The 19280-nt window shown below is 47.5% G+C and overlaps 1 protein-coding gene across 2 annotated transcripts; it reads right to left on the bottom strand.

Annotated features, from left to right (window-relative positions):
• Positions 1 to 97: 97 nt before the first annotated feature.
• DENND2C (DENN domain containing 2C) lies at positions 98 to 18639 on the bottom strand. Of its 2 annotated transcripts, XM_074163207.1 has the most exons (18): positions 17682 to 18639; positions 15867 to 16015; positions 15070 to 15182; positions 14506 to 14673; positions 11698 to 11794; positions 10914 to 10958; positions 8348 to 8535; positions 6065 to 6174; positions 5505 to 5574; positions 5076 to 5153; positions 4275 to 4415; positions 3865 to 4013; positions 3288 to 3465; positions 2918 to 2959; positions 1858 to 1963; positions 1042 to 1281; positions 625 to 711; positions 98 to 278 (listed from the first exon to the last, which is right to left on the bottom strand). In XM_074163207.1, the coding sequence occupies exons 1-18, from the start codon at positions 18482 to 18484 to the stop codon at positions 247 to 249; spliced, it is 2796 nt and encodes a 931-aa protein (XP_074019308.1). In that variant the 5' UTR covers positions 18485 to 18639; the 3' UTR covers positions 98 to 246. The 2 variants fall into 2 exon arrangements, with proteins under 2 accessions (XP_074019308.1, XP_074019309.1); XM_074163208.1 differs by lacking the exon at positions 14506 to 14673 and having other exon boundaries at positions 17682 to 18633.
• Between the last annotated feature and the right edge of the window lie 641 nt (positions 18640 to 19280).

Raw genomic sequence — 19280 nt, 5'->3', positions numbered from 1 at the left:
CGGGCTCCACCCCCGCCCCGCTCGGGCTCCACCCCCCTCCCGCCCCGCCCCTCGGCTCGCCCCCGCCCCGCCCCGGCGCGGAAGGAGAGGCGGGCGCGGTGTGTCGGTGGGATCGTTATTAACAGCAAATGCAGTCAGGGCCCCAGGGTCCCCGGCCCCGGGCAGCCCCAGCGCTCCGGGAGGCAAAGAGGAGTCCGGCCCCGGCAGCAGCCCCCCGCCGCTCCGCTGCCCCGCAGCAGCACACGGTCATTTCTTCTGAAGAAATTTCATTTTGCTCCCTACGGAGAAAAAAAAAAAACCACAAGATGAGGAGCTGCAGGAGGCACCGGGCTGGGGAAGGTCCCGGCGTGGCGTGCTCAGCCAGGAGCAACGTTAAGAAACAAGTTTAAACAGCTCTAGGATGAGGCAACTCCCACAAACTTTATGTAAAGATGCAAAAGCTTAAAAATAAAAGAAAAATCTTAAAAAGTGTTCAGCGTCCCCTGAAGGGGCAAATGTAAACAAAAGGAACAAGAGTGCACAAGGCAAAGAATAGGCCCTGCTCTCTTCTGCATGCAATTACTTGTTCAATAGCTAAATTTATTAGAATTAAAAAATGAATAAAAAGCAAGGGTGTCCTTTTACCAAGACTGCGAAGGATTTTGTTCATCCCAGTTGGTTCTGTCTCTGAAATACTCTCCAAATACTGCAAGGCACGGACCTCAAAAAGGCCTAAAGGGGGAGGGAGAAACAAATCACCAAGATGAGCTATTCCATTTTTCAGCATGTGGCATCTTACATCATCAACAAGGAGGTTACAAAAAGGGAATCATGCATGGAATGTAAGCCCAGAAAGGCTTACAAAAAAGTCCAGAAAGGCGTACAAAATTCTTTGCTACATAAAATGAATTCTGTTGAGTAATTAGAAGGGCGTGGAGCTGTTCCATATGCCAAAATGCCAACAGAACTTGCCAGGACAAGTGTCTTCTTAAGAGTCAAAGTCACATAATATTACACTTTGAAAGTGAATTTGTAAACCAAGAAAGTAAGATGAAGCCTCACCTTTGACCACGTTCTTACTTAGCTCTCGGTCCTGTATGAACCCTGCAAACATCTGCGTTTCCATGAAGAAGTGCAAGAAGTGACGCACATTGCGTGACACGTGGGATTTGCGGAACAGCTCCCGCTGGAACACCCGCTCCCCTTTCTCTGTGACATTCATGTGCAGAGAGTAGTGTCCAATGATCTCCACAAAGAACTGCACAAAAGCTTCAGAGACCAGGAAGTTCAGAGGCATGTCACCTGTGAGGAGGACAACAGAGGAGAAATTTCCCTCTACGTTGATCACTTTGGTCATTCCTTTTCTAAAAGAGGAGCAGCATTTAGTTTTTAAGCTGCCTGTCTCAGGCTGTGAGATTTCAGATGAGTGTTTTGATACCAGAGAAAACCACAGCTCTAATATTAAGATTTCTCTCCCATGTCAACTTTCTGCTGCAGCTGAGACAGATTCCATTCTAAACCTTTGAAAATGATCTGTCAGATTGCGCTCTAAAATACAGAAACTCCCTACGTTCTGTTAAAGAAAAAAATTCCCTCTGCCACTTAAGAAAATTCAAAGAAAACTCAAAGCATGGGAACAGATGCACGTGCCCCAACACAAACTTGAGCTCTGCACACACTGATTGTGAAAAGAGGAACAATCGTTAGGACACCAAACTTCTAACACATTCACAAGAAAGATGTGCTCAGTAAGATCACAGGAAAATAGCTTTCTAAAAATTCACTTCCTAATGTTTATTTCCATTTGCTCATTTTTATATCTACTACACAGGAACTGTAGATATTTGCTACCATGAAAACACTTTTCCACAGAAGTACCTTGTAGGTCACTCTGCTCATGTGACAAGATTTCACTTCGTTCTTCCAAGATCTGTACAAGTGCAGCCTGAAGTTTATGAGGCAGGATCTCATCTTCATCTGATATCTAATGAGAAAAATGGCCATGAAGACATTTTTGTGTTATATCATCAGTAGAAGCTTTTCATTGTGAACAGATGAGAAATACTCATAACATGCCTAAAACAGCTAGAGGGAAGTTACTCTGTGATATGGTATATCGTAGTGGAGACAATACATTTGTCTTGTAGCCACAGAAATGAGAAAGGTTTGCTCAGCACCCTCCGACTGCAGACTATCAGAGCCACACACACAACTGGTCAACAAAGAAAAATGGGTGCTACATCCACGACACAGACGCAAGCTTATTGTACCAGCGATAAAACACATAAGGACAACAAAAGTCTCTGAGAAAATATGACAAGTCTCAACATTATGGTTAAAAAACCCTGGTCCTTTAATACCTTTCTCCAGTTGCAGGCTGCAAAGCAAAACAGAACAGTAAGGCAAGGAAAAGGAGACACAAATATTCTCCAGAACTAGTAATTCTCCAGTGCGTTTATAGCTACTTGTCTGGTGATGTAGGAGCATATTAGGTAAAGTTCAGCAGAAAACCACAAGTGAACTGTGATAATTTGTCTCCTAGACTATCACTAGAGAAAAAAATCCCAGAACCAACAAATACACTCGAGCTAGATGAGAGGAGAAAGCCCTGTAGAGAACAAATACACAGAAAGCAGCACAGAACCTCAGTGGTCCACTTCACATAATGAACCAACCAAGTGTCTGCTTTTAAATTCAGCTCAGATATGCAGCATCTTTGGCTTCGCAGAGCTCTGTACCTCATGCCACCTCAATCTTGCAACAAGGATTTGTATGCCTGTTCCATTCCCTATTCATCAAAAAGGAATGCAAGATTATTTCTTCAGCCACTGGAATCTACATAAGAATAATAGCTGTCGCTGATTTCACTGATTGATTTCATTTTCTTTCATTTTCCTGGCATATAACCACGAGTTACAGGTACTGTAATTTCACTCACCTCTTGCAAGAACTTGTCAGCACAAAGATCGACAATCAGAACCTGGGGAAAGATGTACAAAACACTGACTCTTACAACCAGGTATGATGCTGTACACGAAAAGACACTTTTTTTTTTTTAAATGTCCCCAGTGGCAGGGGATGTCACACACGAAACACGTTCTGCGTAACTGCAGGCTGTCTATCAGAACAGCAAATGTTACTTGTCTTTGATAGCAATGGAACACCCTGACATGTATCTGGTGAGTTCACCAACTGTCTTAGAAAAGTTTAAGAGTTTATATTAAGACAGAATCCACAGAGATTATTGCAGAGAGGTCAGCCTCATACCACTGACATTGTCCCTCCACCATGCTGCACCCAATTCTCACCTCTTCTATGGGCAGGTCCTGGAGCTGCGGTAACGAGCAGGAGAGAATGCCAATTAAGAATGGGGTCGGAGAGCACACAATATCAATCATAGAAGTTGGCAGGACTGGGATGTAGGTGTGTTGCCAAGTGAAGGGATAAAGCGTTGCAACTGCGGCATGGCCACATTTAGAGAGAGTGCTAGAAAGGTGAGAGAAGCACAGAGTGGGTTGTCAACATCTCGTTCCATACTTGATTACGGACACAGGTTAGAAATGCTCGGGGAAAATGTCATTCACATATGTTGTTTATGCATCAGCAAAAGCCCCATGCATCCACTTTTAACGTCAGTTACGGGGAGCCAAAATAGCATCACCCCAGGCTAAAGAGGTACCAGAAACACTCCCTTATCTCCTCGTGGGTAAATAGCATGCTCCAAATTCTAAGCATGCACATGTTGTGTGGGAAGTCTGCAAAAAGCTTTTAAATGTAACTATTTACAAAAAGTTAGAGAAGCTTGCACATGAAACAGGCCCAAACGTGAAAGAAAAAAAAATAGTGTCCCTCAGAAAGAACCAGTCACTCAGAGTCATTTTTTACCTCAAGTTGTCAGCAACAAAGATCACCCTCCTTTCCAGCAGGAGAGAGGCAAAGACCCGGATCGTGTGCGAGACACTCAGGCACCTGAAGAGGCATTCAAAGTCAACGTGCTCAAGCCGGGAGTCCAGCGGACGGCAGAGCTCCACCACCTGAGAGGGAGCAGAGGCCGGGTGGGGAGATAATGGCGGGTCAGGCCCTCGCGGGGAACCCCACGGGGGGACACCCAAGCAGCTCCTCCTCAAAAAGCAGGGAATCACGTCTATAGTATGTGACAGCCTCCCTTCAGACATTAGGACATTACCTTCAGACCAACTATTTAAGGCAGCACCCCTCTACAGTGCAGTTTGCAAAGTGCCGCTATGCCCTGGGGATGCCGCCAGCAGAGGAAGGCCAGCCCTGACCGCCATTACCTCATCTCCCGCTCCCGGCAGGAAGCTCCTCACAGCGATGGTGCGTCCAGGAGCGGGGAAAGGCGCCTCCATTACACTGCGCATAAACGGGTGTACGAGGGCCGGGGACATCTCTCGCCTCTTCTCCACCTCATCTAAAATCTGCAAGAAAATACATTGGATGTTGGTTCAAGGCCTGCTGGTGAGCCAGAGGAGATACGAGCTCCAATGGACTCACAGCCCCGTCCCTCCCTTGGAACCTCTGTGAAAGCGCCTCTCAAATGTCTGAACAATCAAACGGGAACAGACACCTGTGGGTAAAACTCTCCAATCCCAAATCCAGTCTCCTGCTACTGCAAGGAATGTCTTGTATGTGATAACCAAATTCTCACAACTAGAGGAGTAACAGCCCATCCTCCTCCCCAAGAAATCTTTCTGAAACACTGTTCTAGAAACTCTGTGCTCCAACAATTAGAAAGCAGCTTTCATCAAAAGCCTGTCCCTGTATTCTTTGGCAATAGCTGCCCTTTACCCAGTCTTTACCTCTTTATCTACTCCTCACGGTGCTGGGAGAAACAAGCTGAGATCTTCTCCCCCACTCCCCCCTTAAACTGATTTTCCATTTCCAAGTCATGGAAGAAGAGGGTGAAGGAGCACCATCAGTAATATCAGGTATTAGAAGCCGCTTCCTGACAATCATTTGCTGAAGGAATAGTTGCCTGCATATGTCTAGACTGCACAGAAGCATCCAGCTACTTTCTGGAGCTTGCGGGTTGTCAGGGGCTCAAGTCCGATAAGAAGTACGAGCTCTCCCCACTTCACCTTGGAGAAGAGGTTGAAGCAGCCCAGGCGGCTAACGATGCAGTACACCTCAGGAAGGCGCTTCCCTTTCCCCTCCGGCTGAAAGGCAACACAACAGTTATGCTGAGAACAGGGATGCAGTAAAGAACCTGGCACCTACACCACAGCTGACTGGCAGAATTCCTTCTGCTGTAGTTCCCCCTACACTTTTGACTTAAAAGATTCCTGAGGAACGACCAGTTCCAGGAGCTACCTTTCCCACCCAGAGCCCATTTCACTACACTGCTGGGCATCACCACACTCCTTCCCTCCTGCACTCAAAGGGCTGGTGACCCCAGCAGCACAGGCACTGCCTAACCCACATGGGAAATTACTGCTGATTCACGTCCTGCACTTGTCTGTGCGTTACCAACACATTCTTTACACTCCACCCAACACACAGATGCTTACCAGGAGCTTCTTGCAGTACCCAAACCATCGGCTGCCATCCTCACCCGTCAACACAAAAGAAAACGTTTCACTGAGGAATCAAAGTACAGTCAGGGTTAAATTCACCGCCCAGTTCAGAGAAGAGACTGACAAGCAAAGCACACAAACTACAAGCCATTCTCCTTCTGATCATGCTGAAGACCCCCTGCTGTGGTCAGCAAGCTACTTCAGGCTCTATTCAGTGTAAAAACCTGCAGCCCATGGACTCTCATTGAGCTATGACAGCTCTCTTCCTTCCCAGCTGCTTCTCCGTTCTGCCAAGGAGCCCCAGAAGCACTTCCCAGCCCCAGGATCTGGCCTTGAACAGACAACATTCTTATAAGACAGATGGTGCTCGGGGAGAAGCAGCACCTCTGAGTCCACCTCCATATCTCATCTTCCCCCACCACAGGGGTGAGGGACTCAGCCTTTCCCATTTTCCCTCGCTCTGGCTACAGTTCCTCTGGTCCAGGAAACTGGCTCATACCTAAGCTTTCAGTGTCGCCTGTTTCTGGCATAAGCATTCAAAAACAAGTCTTTACCTTTTAAGGTCTGATGTAGGGAACCAGTCTTTGGGATCTGGAAAGCAAAACTTGGGAATGACCTTTAGCCTCTCTTCAGTATCCTTTGACTGTCTGAAGGGATGTTCAGGCTGGAGGGGTGACACATGCATTTGAAGTCACTGAGGTGTGATGCACAGCTGCAGCATTTAAAACAATGGGAGACAGTATCTTCCCGACACTTCTGAATGCTGAACCGTCAGATAGCTAATGCTATCTGATTGCATAGGAGAACATATTCTGACTATAACAGATTCCCAATTCCCAGTTACCTCTTGCATCTTTCCTGGTGATTGGACCTTTGTAAAACCACCCAGCTGGAATTGCTAGGAACTGAGTAAGGATTTACAATCATGGCCAAGTTTATTGGGGAATGAAGCTAGAACTGACCCCAAGTGACAGTTGTGTCAGCTCGCCTCAGTTCTGTTCCTAGGAGATGTGAAGGCCCTAAGAGGAGCAGGAATGTGTTCAGCTTGTGATGTGCAGGTCACTCACAATTCAATTGCAACAACAGTGTATCTGAATCACGTGTTCCAGTTACCAGGTGTGGGCTCACGGCAAATTCCTCAGAGACTACAGGACAACTTCCCATGCTCAAAACTGCCCAGAAGGGGCAAAAGGAAGGTTTTCATAGAATGGTTAAGAGTTCAAGTAAGAGAGATCACATTTAAGTAGGAAAAGTCCCTGAAAAGAGGAAAGTTTATCGCGTGAAGCTGACTTTAGACACTCTTTTCTCAGCGCATCTCGGCTATTCCAGTGCCCCAAGCTGTGACAGCATGAAGGAGGTGTTAGGAAAACAGTACAACATTTTCACAGAGTAACAGCTGTACAAAAGCTTTGATGTCCTTGGGCATGCAGCCCAAAGAAGAGGGTGAGAAGCAGATTACTTGGAAGCAAGGCTATTTTTAGAAGGGAGACAAATCTGTAATCAGAACACCTCAATAATTACCGGGTAATGTTTCCTGCAAAATCCCAACACGATAGACTGTCCCATATAAAGTCACTCACCAAAACACTCTAATTTGAGCAGACGATAAACAAACACTGAGAAAATAATTTGTTTTGTTAATGCATTTATAAAGGCCAGTGAAGAGCCCCATGGTACAGCTGGGTCTGATTGTTGCCTCGGGCAGCAGGAAAAGAACAATGCTCTGCCCTTCCCAAAGGCGATGAACAGACTGAGAGGTTGCAACCAGGGAAAAGCCAAATCTGTTTACATTCCTTTCTTTCTCCTAACACCCTGAAGTTTGCACTTTGAATATACATAAATAATACTTGCTAAGTTTTACCCACCAAGTTAAGACTGTGCACTCTCTCTGGCTGCAGTCCCTTATTCGTTTTGTGAATCCAAAACATTTACACATTTAAGACACTAGAGTTATTTGTACACAAATCCCTCACACAGGTGGACACTGTGGCTCCTGCTGGAGTTCCACATAACCTCCCTTAACGAATCTGACCTCTCCTTCTCTATTTGGATGATATGCAGATTCCTTAATAATCTCTGGCTTACTCCTGATGGCACAGATAGAATTACTTGGTTTTTACTGGAAGCCAGCAGGTACAAGCCTAGACAGTGACAACTGAATATTCATTTCAATCTGGAACCACAGAAACAAGCATCAAGGCTCCATTCTCTCAGCTTCACAGAAAATAGTGTGTACACCGAGTCACAGTTAGGAGCCACACACTGGCCTTGCCATCCATTTGGGCTGAACAGACAGAGAGAAAGCTTATTTCAAATGGCTTGTTCTAGCTACAGTACTTTAATTTCCACGTTTCTCCTCTGCTTTTGGGGGGCTAGTACACATGGCTTTGCTTTTTTTTTTTTTTTTTTCCCCAGAAAAGCATAAATAAGCCTAAAATCCCTGTGATTCTAGTTCCAGTGCACCATCAGTCAAATTGCTTCACTCCTTGTCTATAAATCACAGATTACCAGGATAAGGTGGTACCACCTTTGGGAACAGAGTACTGCACTCCCTCTCCTGCCTCAGCACCGCACCACAATACAGGATGGATTTATGCTATTTCCAGGCAATTAGAGTCACAGTAGGAGCCTTCCTAGTTCCAAAAAAAGATAGTCAACTCATTATCAAGAAAGAGATTCAACAGCTGCCCCACACTATACATTAGCTCTGTAACAGAGCAAGGTGCTTCATATTCCAAGCCTGTATCCTGCAGCAGTTTGGGAAGGGATACACACTGCGAGAGGAAATTAACAGCTGCTGAGTGTGGTTTTAGGGCAGGCTTCCATGCAGCTCCTACCTTGCTGGGAAACTGCTGTATGATCTGTGGTGTGTACGCTGTCTCAGACGCCTTCTTGTGCAGTGACACCACCACAAACAGCTCAAACAGCCGCTGCTCCTGAAGCTCTATCAGATCCCTCTCCAGAGTCTGGTAGTGCAGGTTCCTCTTGGCGGCTGACTGCACCTGCAACGGGCACCTGTGCCGGCCTGAGGAAAGGAACAAATCCAAAACCACCCATGGCTACCACTGCCCCACACCTACAGGTCACAGAAGGGGACTTGTCACACCGTTAAAAGGGGAAATGAGATGGGTGCATTTGCTTAACATCACTGCTGCGCTCTACGGGACTCGGGCTCCTTCCTCGGCTCCTCAAGCACTGAGCTGTTCCAGAGAGGGGAAGCAGCTCAGCAAATCCCTTGGACCGATAGCGCTCTCCTGCTGTCCTGACATTCCTTCCAGACATCTGTGGTGGTGCAACCCACCCCTCCTTAGGCCATTTGGCACAATTTCACCTCACCTGGGCCATGTAATAACCCAACACAAAACAGGAAAGAATGCGAAGGGCGACAGACCAGAATTTTACAGCAGCCCCTTAGCACAGCCGGTTCCCATGTCCCCTCTCGCTTGGAAACAGTCAATAGTCAATCATCCCCTGACAGCACCTGGATGGCGGCCCAAAGAGGGGGGTGAAACCAGAACCTCAAGATCTAGCAAATTCTGGGCTTGCGCAACTGGGTGGAAAGCACCAGAATATCCTATTGTCTGAGTTGGGCCGGACTGGAAAATTACGTGAAAGTCCATTATCTCAGACCCCATAACTGGTGACCCTAACGAGACCCTTAGAGCATTCCTGGATTGCAGCAGGCTGTGACCAGCATCTCCCTGAGCTGGGATGCTCGGGCAAACACCTCAAGGGTTAAAGGACCAGGGCGAGTCAACCTACTCCAGTCCCGATTATCCCTTTGAGGAATGCCCATCCATTGTGAGTATTTACTCTTAACTCCAAAAGAGGGAAAGTTTAACTACAGGGCAGGCCCTCTTCCACCCACTTCTCTATCTATCTGTGTTCCTGATACACACAATAGCTTTTACCAGTGTGGATGTTCATATATTTTACTGGATTCAAATATTTTCTGTCTCCTTGTCTGTGTGTTCATATGGTTTTGTGTTCCTACACACATATATTGGTTCAGGAAAAGGGGCACCCGTTGGCTCACTGGAGTCACCCACTTGAAGGGACATTAGTCCCAGCGGGTAAAGACTCATGGGGGGGGGGGGGGGGTTGTGTGACTCCTTGAACAGTGTGTGTGTTTATATGTTTTTGTGTTTATACCAATATATCGATTTGAATACCTTATAGTGAGTTAGTGTTAATATTGTCATTTTGGAATCTGTAATTAAGTCGTCATTCAATTACTTTGTTAAATCACCTTGTAAACCCTTAAACTGGTTAATGATTAAGTGCTGCTAAAATTTAACCTCTTCATCTGCCTCAAATCATTAATAAATTTTGAATTGCTGCTAAATCATAACCGTGTCAGTTATACCTCGGAGCGACATGCTGTGGTAGTGATGAGGGCAGCCCAGCAGTGAGAGGAAGCCCAGCTCCACCAGTTCGGTAACTGCCAAGCCGATGCTCTGTAAAGCATCACGGGCATTCGCGAGAGGCAGAGCCAGTTTCCCGGCCAGGAAACCTGCAGGCTGGGACGTCCCGACAGGCAGCAGAGAGTCACAAGCACAGGCACAGCACTCTGACGTAAGAAATTCCTGTGGCCCAGGCACCATGACACATTCTGGACACTTTGGAAACAACTCTTAAATCAGGCAGTCACTCAGTCACTGTATTTCTGCAGAGACTCTTCTATCTCCACTATTCTCCTTAACATAAAAAAGTGGAACTTCACTGCTTGCTCCACATTATGGCCTTCTGTACACTTCCCCCAAGTAAATGAAACATCTCAAACAATTTGTTTGGTTCTTTTCGCTAGATGTTTGCTTAGAGACATGACAAAGTCTCTCACCAGGGCTGCCAGCCAACCATTGCCATCTCGCATTCAAACCTTATCAGCAGAGAAGCAAAGACCTCTTTGGTCCTTTCCACACCAGCTAAAAGCAAGTGGGTATTTCAAGTCTGTCATTTGGGCCTATGATCAAACTCAGGGCTGTGGAACCAGACAAATAACCAAGTGATTTCTCCCCAGGGGAAAGGGTATCTCACACTATTATAGGTATAAAATAGAACCCAGGGAAGGAAGTAGGGAGAAAATAACCTCAAGTGTTAGCAGCGAAGGTGATTCAGGGACAATCTCCTGGTAAGACGTATTTTAGTTAACTGTAACTCTACCAACCCAAAATGAATCTACTTCTAGCAACTGGCAGATTAATGGCATTAAACCTCAAGGGTTCAGGAGAAGCAGCAGAAACAGAGGTAGATTTGTCACAACAACAGCTCCCAGCTTTGGCCATGCTGCCTCTTCGATGTTCCCTGTCTTGTCAGAAGCCACAACTAGTCAGTGCACTTATCCCATCAGAGCCTTAGCCAAATGTGCAGAGAGGACAGGACCAACCCCTGTGAGTCACTCACTTTTTGGCTGATTTTCCGTATCACTTTCATTCCCACTGGTTTCACCTGAAACACACATAATTTTCACTTATTAGCCATGCAAAAGGAAGATGGGCAACACCCAAAGTTGGGAAAGAGAGAAAACTTTAGACTCATCAGACCAACATCACCCAGGGCTACCGATCTCTCCTGCTCAAAGAACAGCTGGTACCAGCAAATGTGCTACAACAGGAAATTTCAAAAAGCAGAGCTGGTATCAAAGTCACTGTTTCCAGTAAAACCAACTGTAGGTCAGCTGAACAGAGGCAAAGTGCAGAAACCAGGTAGTTATTTGATGCTGCTATAAAAATTAACAGAGCTGCTGAACAGAATATACTATAAATAAAGACTATACCACGGCTACAAAATCAGAAGAACACAAGAATATCACTTCAGAGGCACTAAAGCAATGAGTGGAGTAGTCAGAGGTAGTTCTCGTGCCAAATGGTTTTGTGGGGAATTTTTGGGTTTGTTCTGCTTTTTTGAAAAAGCACTTTTAACCAGTAGCCCAGCTCTTCAGGAATCACAGTGGAACGCTCCATTTGTGACAGAGTTAAACTTGGATTAGGCAAGTGTTCCCAGTCCAGCACTGCTGAAAGCTCAACAGCTCCAGCTGCGAGACACGGGGTTCAGCACTGTTGAGCCAGCCCAGCACGAGCTGCAGGAGGTGGTGGTGCCTGGGCTGCGTGTGGTACCCCAGGGCGTACAGGAATTGAGCCACTCGAGAGGTTTCTAGCCAAGAGAAACCTGCTGGAGACCTCTGTACCTTTCACTGGAGGTGCTTCTCTCCCAGCAGGACTGAGCAACTTCATCCTCTTCTTTCCACGCTTAGAATCAAAGATCTCCTGTATTTTTAGTACCAGCTGAAATCCAAAGCAGAAGCAGAGGTTAATGTGGCAGTGCAGAAAAGGGTCAGGGTGCCAACGGGACCGCAGCCCAGTAGCTATCATCTAACACCACAACATGGGAAAGGCTGCTCCAGTCCTGCCAGTGACCCTGGCTCACAGGCTGCATGTTGAGTGCTTTTAGCACTGGATAATGAATGAGCACAGAATTTCTACCACAAGAGAGATTACTGTTAGCACAACTCAAAGCTGACACCGAACTGTACAAGCATTCTGGAACTTATCATACTTTGCTACCAAACAGACGGCAGAAGCAGCAAAGTGTCTGGCATCAGATCTCCCATTTCCTGTTAGAGGCCAACTGCAAAGGCAGTTGCACAAATGCCTTATTAACCCTCCACCACAAAGGAGCCTGAATTCTGCATGCTCTCAAGCTTCCCAGTTCTTTCCAAGCCCAGAAAAAGCAGAGTGCTCTTAGTATAGCCTGGGGTTTGGGTTTTGCTTTGGTTTTTTTTTAGTTTTCTGCTGCAGTTGGATGTCAGACAGCTGGAGCAGGTTCTCCAAAGCACCGTGTCAGCACAGACCAAAGCTGCTCTAAGCACAGTCCCTGTCCCAGAGTAGTTTCCTAAAATGAAAGAATTACGTAGTTTAATTTTGCACCAGTGAAGAAAGACAGTGGGACAGAATAGTGGGTCTATGCTGCAGGTACACCACAGACCTGGCCCACAGGAAAAAAAAAACATAGCCCAATGCAGACTAAACTACAGACATGAAAGAGGGGTCAGCATTTAGACACTCCAAGTCAACGCTGTTAACCTTCCTTCCACTGCTCACAACAGCCTTAAAGCCAAAATCCCAAAGCCTTCTGTCACTCCTTCACAGCCCTTTGGTTTCCCCCAGCTGCCAGGGTACAACACTGCAGGGCTGCTTGACGCTGCACGTCAAAGGCAGCCATCACTTCATTGTGGAGAAGGATTCACGCCAAATGCAGTGAGCAGGTCAAGTTCATTCTTGTCTCAAGTTAAGAATTCATTAAGTGCTCCCACTGAACGTAGGAGGGTGGGGCCCAGCCATCTGTCACCACAAATACTACATAAAAAGGAAGATAATTCAGGAAGAGAACCTGTTTTTCAGCTCAAGCCTTTATCCCCAGCTCAGCAAACTAGGCTTAGGCTCTTCTTCTCAGATCTGTTTCTCCCCGTTCTCTGCATTAGCTTGTCCTCCTGGCACAGTGAGGCTGCAAGGAAGAAAACAGCCCACAGCTGCTTCTCCAGCAAGATCTGCCTTCTTTCCTCTCTACCATCCACCCAGAGAATTTCCATTTCTGTTCTGATTTTTGTGCATTTGAGTCACCAGTGAAAGAAAGACACTGGGTGTGTTTAAGGCAGCTATGTGTTTCTTAAGCAATAAGTATGTTTTTTCTTTTTAGACTCCAATCCCTTTCTCTATCTCTCAGGCAATCTTGGCTCAATTCCTTGTGAGCAAAAAAAGTGTGCTCCCTGCATATAAATTGTTACCAGATTTTTGGAATCAGTTTTTGCTTTTGGAGAATGTTTTCTTTTCCCCTTCCAAATGAAAGCTACTCTCCATCAAAGCATTTTTACAATCTTGCCATCTCCTTCTGGATTTTCCAGGCCTACAGTTTGTTTAAAAGCACATAGAGAAGTTGCTTGTTTCTCTAAAGTACTTAACATTTGCAAAGTATTTTGCAGCTGTCCAACTCTACCTCACAGTCTTGTGCAATTGGAGCAAATACACCCAATTTTCACAAGAAACAACGATCCTCAGAAGTCAAATGATTTTACCATGGCAAAAGTAAGTTGTTGCCACTACCACAACTGGAATTCTAGTCCTATGCACAAAATGCTGCTACAGTGGTAGCTGCAGTCCTAGAGCTCATGCTGCATTTTATCACCGAGGGACCTGAGTTGGTAACCAACACTAGTATCTAGAAAGATTCCCAACACATCAAACGAGAATTACAATGGAGCGCTCCATCATGAAGGTGGATTGAAAGCCTTCCCACTACTCTGGCCTGGGAAGCGCATCTGCCTTCGCACACAGGCAGGAGGGAGCGGCCAGAGGCACCAGAGGGGAGAACTTCGTGAAATGCAATTATCCCTAAAAGCTGCTCTTCACCTCCAGGCTATGAAACAGCTGCAAGGGAATGTTCCTGACGGCAAGCCAAGAACTCCCATCTAAGAACTCGGTGCCTGCAGCAAGAACATTTGGGTCAGTCTGAGAAGTCATGAGGAGCAAGGGACACGTACACACAATTCTAGAGAGCTGGCCCTTTAGCTCACAGGGAGCTTCCTTGCATTCCTGTACCACAGTCAGCACAAAATCAGCATCGTTACACTTCATGGAAGCATTGGGAACAAGGCTTAAATGGCAAAGCACGAGGAAGAGCTAGAATTCACACACAGCACTGATCCCCAGGTCAACACCTGGCATTCTGTTTGCAGAGCCTTGGCCAGCAACATCACTCCCACCCCAGCCAGAACTGGCACTCTGGTTTTTGATCCCCGAACGCCTGCCCTGCTGCTTGGGAGGGAAATGGTTCGAGCAGGGTGCCTTGTCCACACATACAGCAGCACCCACCAGCATTCACCTGCCGGACACACAGCTCCGTCACCACGTAGTGGTGTCTAGCACTTAGAAGGTGCTAGACAAAGCAACAAGAGTTTGAAATGCCATGCAAGAAGTAGTGTTTCATGCTTAAATCTCACCCAGGGCAAGTTCTTTCTCTTGCTAGCAGCCTCTACTGCTCGGAACAGCTTCCACTCGGTCAGTGTGACAGGCAGGGTTGTGTCCTTCACCATTTTCCCCTGGAAACTTGTCTGGGAGGGCTTTAGCTCAAGAGTCTTACGACTGAGGGAGGGAGGTTTTGGGGGAGGCTACAAAACAGCATCAGAAGAGATGGTTAAGCATGGGATTAAGTTTTCGTCCAAGCTCAGACTCAAAGAAGCCACATTAGAAATGACAAACTCCCTGCAGCCCCCTGCTCTGCCAAGCTCTCCATCCCCCCCTGCACACTCAAACTTCTCATCAACACTCTCTTGATCCTATTCTTTTGCTCCTTAGCAACTTCATCAGCTGCCACTGTTGACTAAGTTCAACAGCAGGCTGTTCATTATCATTTACACTAATAACAAACAATAATAAATAAGGAAAGCCAATGACGTAGCAGTGGGGAATGTGGGGCCTGGGGGGAGTACAAAGTAGGGCCCTTGTGAGGATGACTCTCTGTGACAAATTACACGACACATGAAAATTTAATCCCCTCACCCTACCTTGGGAGCCCTACTGGTGCTCCGAGGGGGTGGGAGCTTCCAGACAGATGGGACCTTCCACAAGGGTAAGAGCAGCGCTCTGATGTCTTCATAGGGGTTCTCTTTTGAAGGACCTGGAAAAGCATTGGACAGGGGATTTATGAAAGGAGGTAAAGTCCTGCATTCTTGGAAGGGATGTAAGCAGGGAGAATGTGCAGTTGTCTGCCAAACCTTAACAGGGTCTGAAAAAGACCTGTTAAGATGGATTAGGTTCCCACCACTCAAAGATCCTTCCAACCCACTACCATCAACTTGGCAAGCTGTACACAGACTGCAAAATGGAGACATTCAAGGTAAGGCTCAACGAGGCCCTGGGCAACCTGGTCTAGTTGGGGGTGTCCCCACTGACTGCAGCGGGGGTCAGACTAGATGACCTTTGAAGGTCCCTTCCGGCCCAGAGGATTCTATGATTCTATGAAAATAAAACACTTCTACCACTGCAGAAAAAGCAGCTCTCTTGCAAAGCAGGTGATTTTGCCAGTGTTCACACTGATCTCTGTGCAGCACTCGAGCAAAGCATTTGAAGAGCTAACAAAAAATCAGCTTAGCACAGGCCAATTCTAGCGACCTTCCATGACATCTGAAATCAAGCTGTTCACATCCAGACAGTTACTAACAAAGAGCCCCAGATGAGGAAGACCTTAAAAGTCACAGAGCTGGAAAGGCCTCAATGCATTCTCATCTTCATGCAACCCTCCCCAGAAAATTTACTACCCTTAAATAAAGTGAGCGCATCCCCCAGAAGCACAGGCACATACAGATAATATCCTCGTAGATGTTGTCTTCTGACTGTGTGTAGATGAGCCTGGATCCTGCAGTGCCATTTGTCTCTTCTCGAAGTCTGTGAGAGTTGGTGGTTCCCATCCGGTTGCGGAAGCCCTGGATGTCCTCAAACTCAAAAGATTTCCTAGAGAAAAACCAGCGTAACTTCCTCTAAAGACACCTGCATATACCAGTGAGTTGCTGCCTCCAGTCCACACAGAGCATGGTCCTCCTTGGGGCCATCGAGCACATGGATGCTCCACTCTGGACTCTCTGGTTCCCAAGTGTCAGAGTTTAACCCCTGCTGGCAAGCTCAGCCCCATGCAGCCACTTGCTCGCTCAGTGGGATGGGGGAGAGATTCAGAAGGCTAAAAGTAAGAAAACGTGTGGGTCAAGAAAAAGCCAGTTTAATAGGTAAAGCAAAAGCTGTGCACACAAGCAAAGCCAAATAAGGGATTCATTCATTATTTCCCCTCCGCAGGTAGGTGTTCAGCCATCTCCAGGAAAGCAGGGCCCCACCACACATAACAGTGACTTGGGAAGACAAACACCGTCACTCCAAATGTCCCCCCTTTCCTCCTTCTTCTCCCAATTTTTACCGTTGAGCATGACATCATCTGGTCTGGAATATCCCTCTGCTCAGTGGGTGTCAGCTGTCCCGGATGTGCCCCCTCCCAGCCTCTTGCCCACCCCCAGCCCATCACTGGTGGGACAGAGGAACAGAAAAGGCCTTGAGGCTGTGGAAGCTCTGCTCAGCAACAGCTAAAATTCTGGTGTGTTATCAATACTATTTTCACCACAAATCTAAAACATAGCACCAAACAAGCTACTATAAAAAAAATGAACTCTATCCCAGCCAAAACCAGCATACCAAGCAAATCCTACTCACTTACTCTGGGAGATTTTTAAATTAAAAATAAAGTTGGAGGCTCTGTGGCCAAGCACACTCCAAGTGTGTATGGCGAGTCCCATCCTGTCACAGAGGCAAGAACCCAAAACACGTTTTGCAGACTAAGTACTTGCAGCAGTACTTGGAGTTAGGGCACTGCTTTCTGCTGGACCTCTCCTCCTAAGGGTGTCACCGCATTTGCGAGTTTGCATTTTCATACACTTGGCCTCCATTTCAAAATTATGGCACAGAGGTCACAAAGGAGCTGGCAGAGATTTAGCCCATCATCATAAAATTTGGTTTGTTGCTGCACGCTTTGCCACAGGTGAAGAAGGTTTCAGGAGTCCTAGCCACATCTCCAGCTATCACGCTCACAGAACACAGCAGAACTAGCACCAAGCCAGCTCAGAGGTTTTTTACCCTGTAACAGGGACCTACGTACAGGAAAGAGGGAAGAATAACCAAACCTACTGCAACAGGGGTACCACAGCTGACAGCCTCCAGCTTTAAGCAACAAGAGAATCTTTCACTCACAGGAAAGACAGAACATTTAGCAGCCGTACTGCCCTGAAAGAAAGTTATTCTGAAACCCAGAAATTGCAGCTGAGGACAAGCTCAGGGTAAAAAGCCGGCAGCACTCTCCCTGGGGCCAGCATATTATCACTCAGCTCTGTTTTAAGGTGTGGGACTGACACCTGTTTGGAGCTTTTAGCCTTCTTTGTAAGATTATCAGCAGCAAAAGCAGCATACACGCAACACTGGAAAGGGGGTACTTTCATCCAGAAATATCCTCTCCCCATCAACAAAGGCATCATCAGTACTAGCACCTCCACAAGGATATCGTGGCAAGCAAGCTGTTTAAACCCATCTGTAAAGTGATTTAAGAAAACATGTTTCAGACGTGCGAGAAGAATCGATGTACCTCTGGGTTCTCCTTCTGATCCTCCTGCTGGCTATTTTCTTCTCAGAATTGTTGGAGGATGACACCAAGTCTCCTCCATGCTGCTTTTGCAGAGCAGCTTCCCTGCTAGCACTGGCATCGTTGCAGCTACCAGCACCCTTCTCTGCAAGATAGCAGAATGTCCTGCGGGGCTTGGGTGGTGGGACAACAGCTGGCTCCTCCTCTTGCCCCTCAGCCTCAGAATAAACATTTTTCAAGCTCCTCTCTGCCCTGCAGAGAGGCTCCACTCCTTTAAATTCTCTTTCCGTGGAGACACACCTCCCTCGCTTCCTCTGAAGGTCCAAGGGACATGGTGGGGCTTTGCCAGGCAGAAGGGGATCTACCCTCCTCCACAGAGCTTGTGAGGTATAGAAGTTCCCCGGGGGCAGTCTTGCCCCTGGGTGCAGGAAGCCTGCTTGCCTCTCTCCTTTCTCCTTGGCTTGGGAAGCGAGGCTGCACGCACAGGGCTTGAGGTCACCACAGTCATCAGTCTGCAAGCAGCTCTGCGCATCTTCCCTGAAGTCCAAACCCAGGCTCTTTGGATCTTTGGACCCAGTCTTTCTGCCCTTCTCTGTATGTTCTGGCTTCACTCTGGGCAGAGCATCGCAGCTGGGATCATACTTTACTCCGAAGTCCTTCAGCTGCTGTTTCTCCTTGTTGGAGCACCCTCGTGTCCTCCCCTCCCACTGGGAGATCTTCTGTTTGATGTTGCGGCAGTGGCTCCGGGAGAGGGTCTGCACAGCAGAGCGGGAGAAGCCACTGTCCACTGGCCCTGTTGGGTGCATGGCAAGTGCCAATGTGCTTAAAAACACCCCATCTCCAGCCTTGTCCAGGTCCACCCGTGTCCTGCACACATCAAGCTGGCATGAGACTCCAGAGACGCAGAGATGCCCCAGAGCCCCTGGGTGTCAGCTCTGCACAGACCACCTGTGAGCACAACCTGCAGACAAAAAGAAAAGAACCATCAGTTGCACTCCAGCCATAGACACCACCGGGAGCTCCCAGATGCTCTCTGGCAGTTCCTGAAGAACATTCCTCCCTAAATCACATGTTCAAGACTGGCTTCCAGAGCACGCTCTCCACGGGGGTCTCGGGGAGAGGCGGCAGGAGAGGTTCACTGGGTTGCGTGTTTTCTTGTTCTCGAACTTGTCCCACTCTCTCCCTCCTCCGTTGGGGCTGCCGCCCTCTGCCCTGGCCCTCTCCTATAAATAGGCATAATTTTCAAAACATCCTGAGCCAGAGCAGAGCCATCCTTCCTCCATCCCTGTCTGCACAGCCCTGATTATCAGACAGGAAAGAACTTTCCCCTCTCCTGTGCCACTGCAGCCACTCTGCAGCAGCCATGCTCGCGGTGCTCCCCGAGGCTCAGGCTCTAATGGGGACAGGCTCGGAGAGGGGCGATCAGCCTCCCCTCGGCTCGTGCAGCTCCAGACCAGGCTGGAGCTCCTTTACTCCCTGCCAGGCCTTCAAACACGGGACACTGGATGCAGAACTCTCACAGGGCCCCAGGAAGACCTTGCAGGGTGGAGCAACGGGCTTATTCCCAGGACTAAGCACCGCGAGGTCAGCGTATGCCATCAT

The sequence above is a fragment of the Numenius arquata genome, chromosome 24 (assembly GCF_964106895.1).
Source record: "Numenius arquata chromosome 24, bNumArq3.hap1.1, whole genome shotgun sequence".
Lineage (NCBI taxonomy): Eukaryota > Metazoa > Chordata > Aves > Charadriiformes > Scolopacidae > Numenius > Numenius arquata.
This window is presented reverse-complemented; position numbering and strand designations above follow the sequence as displayed.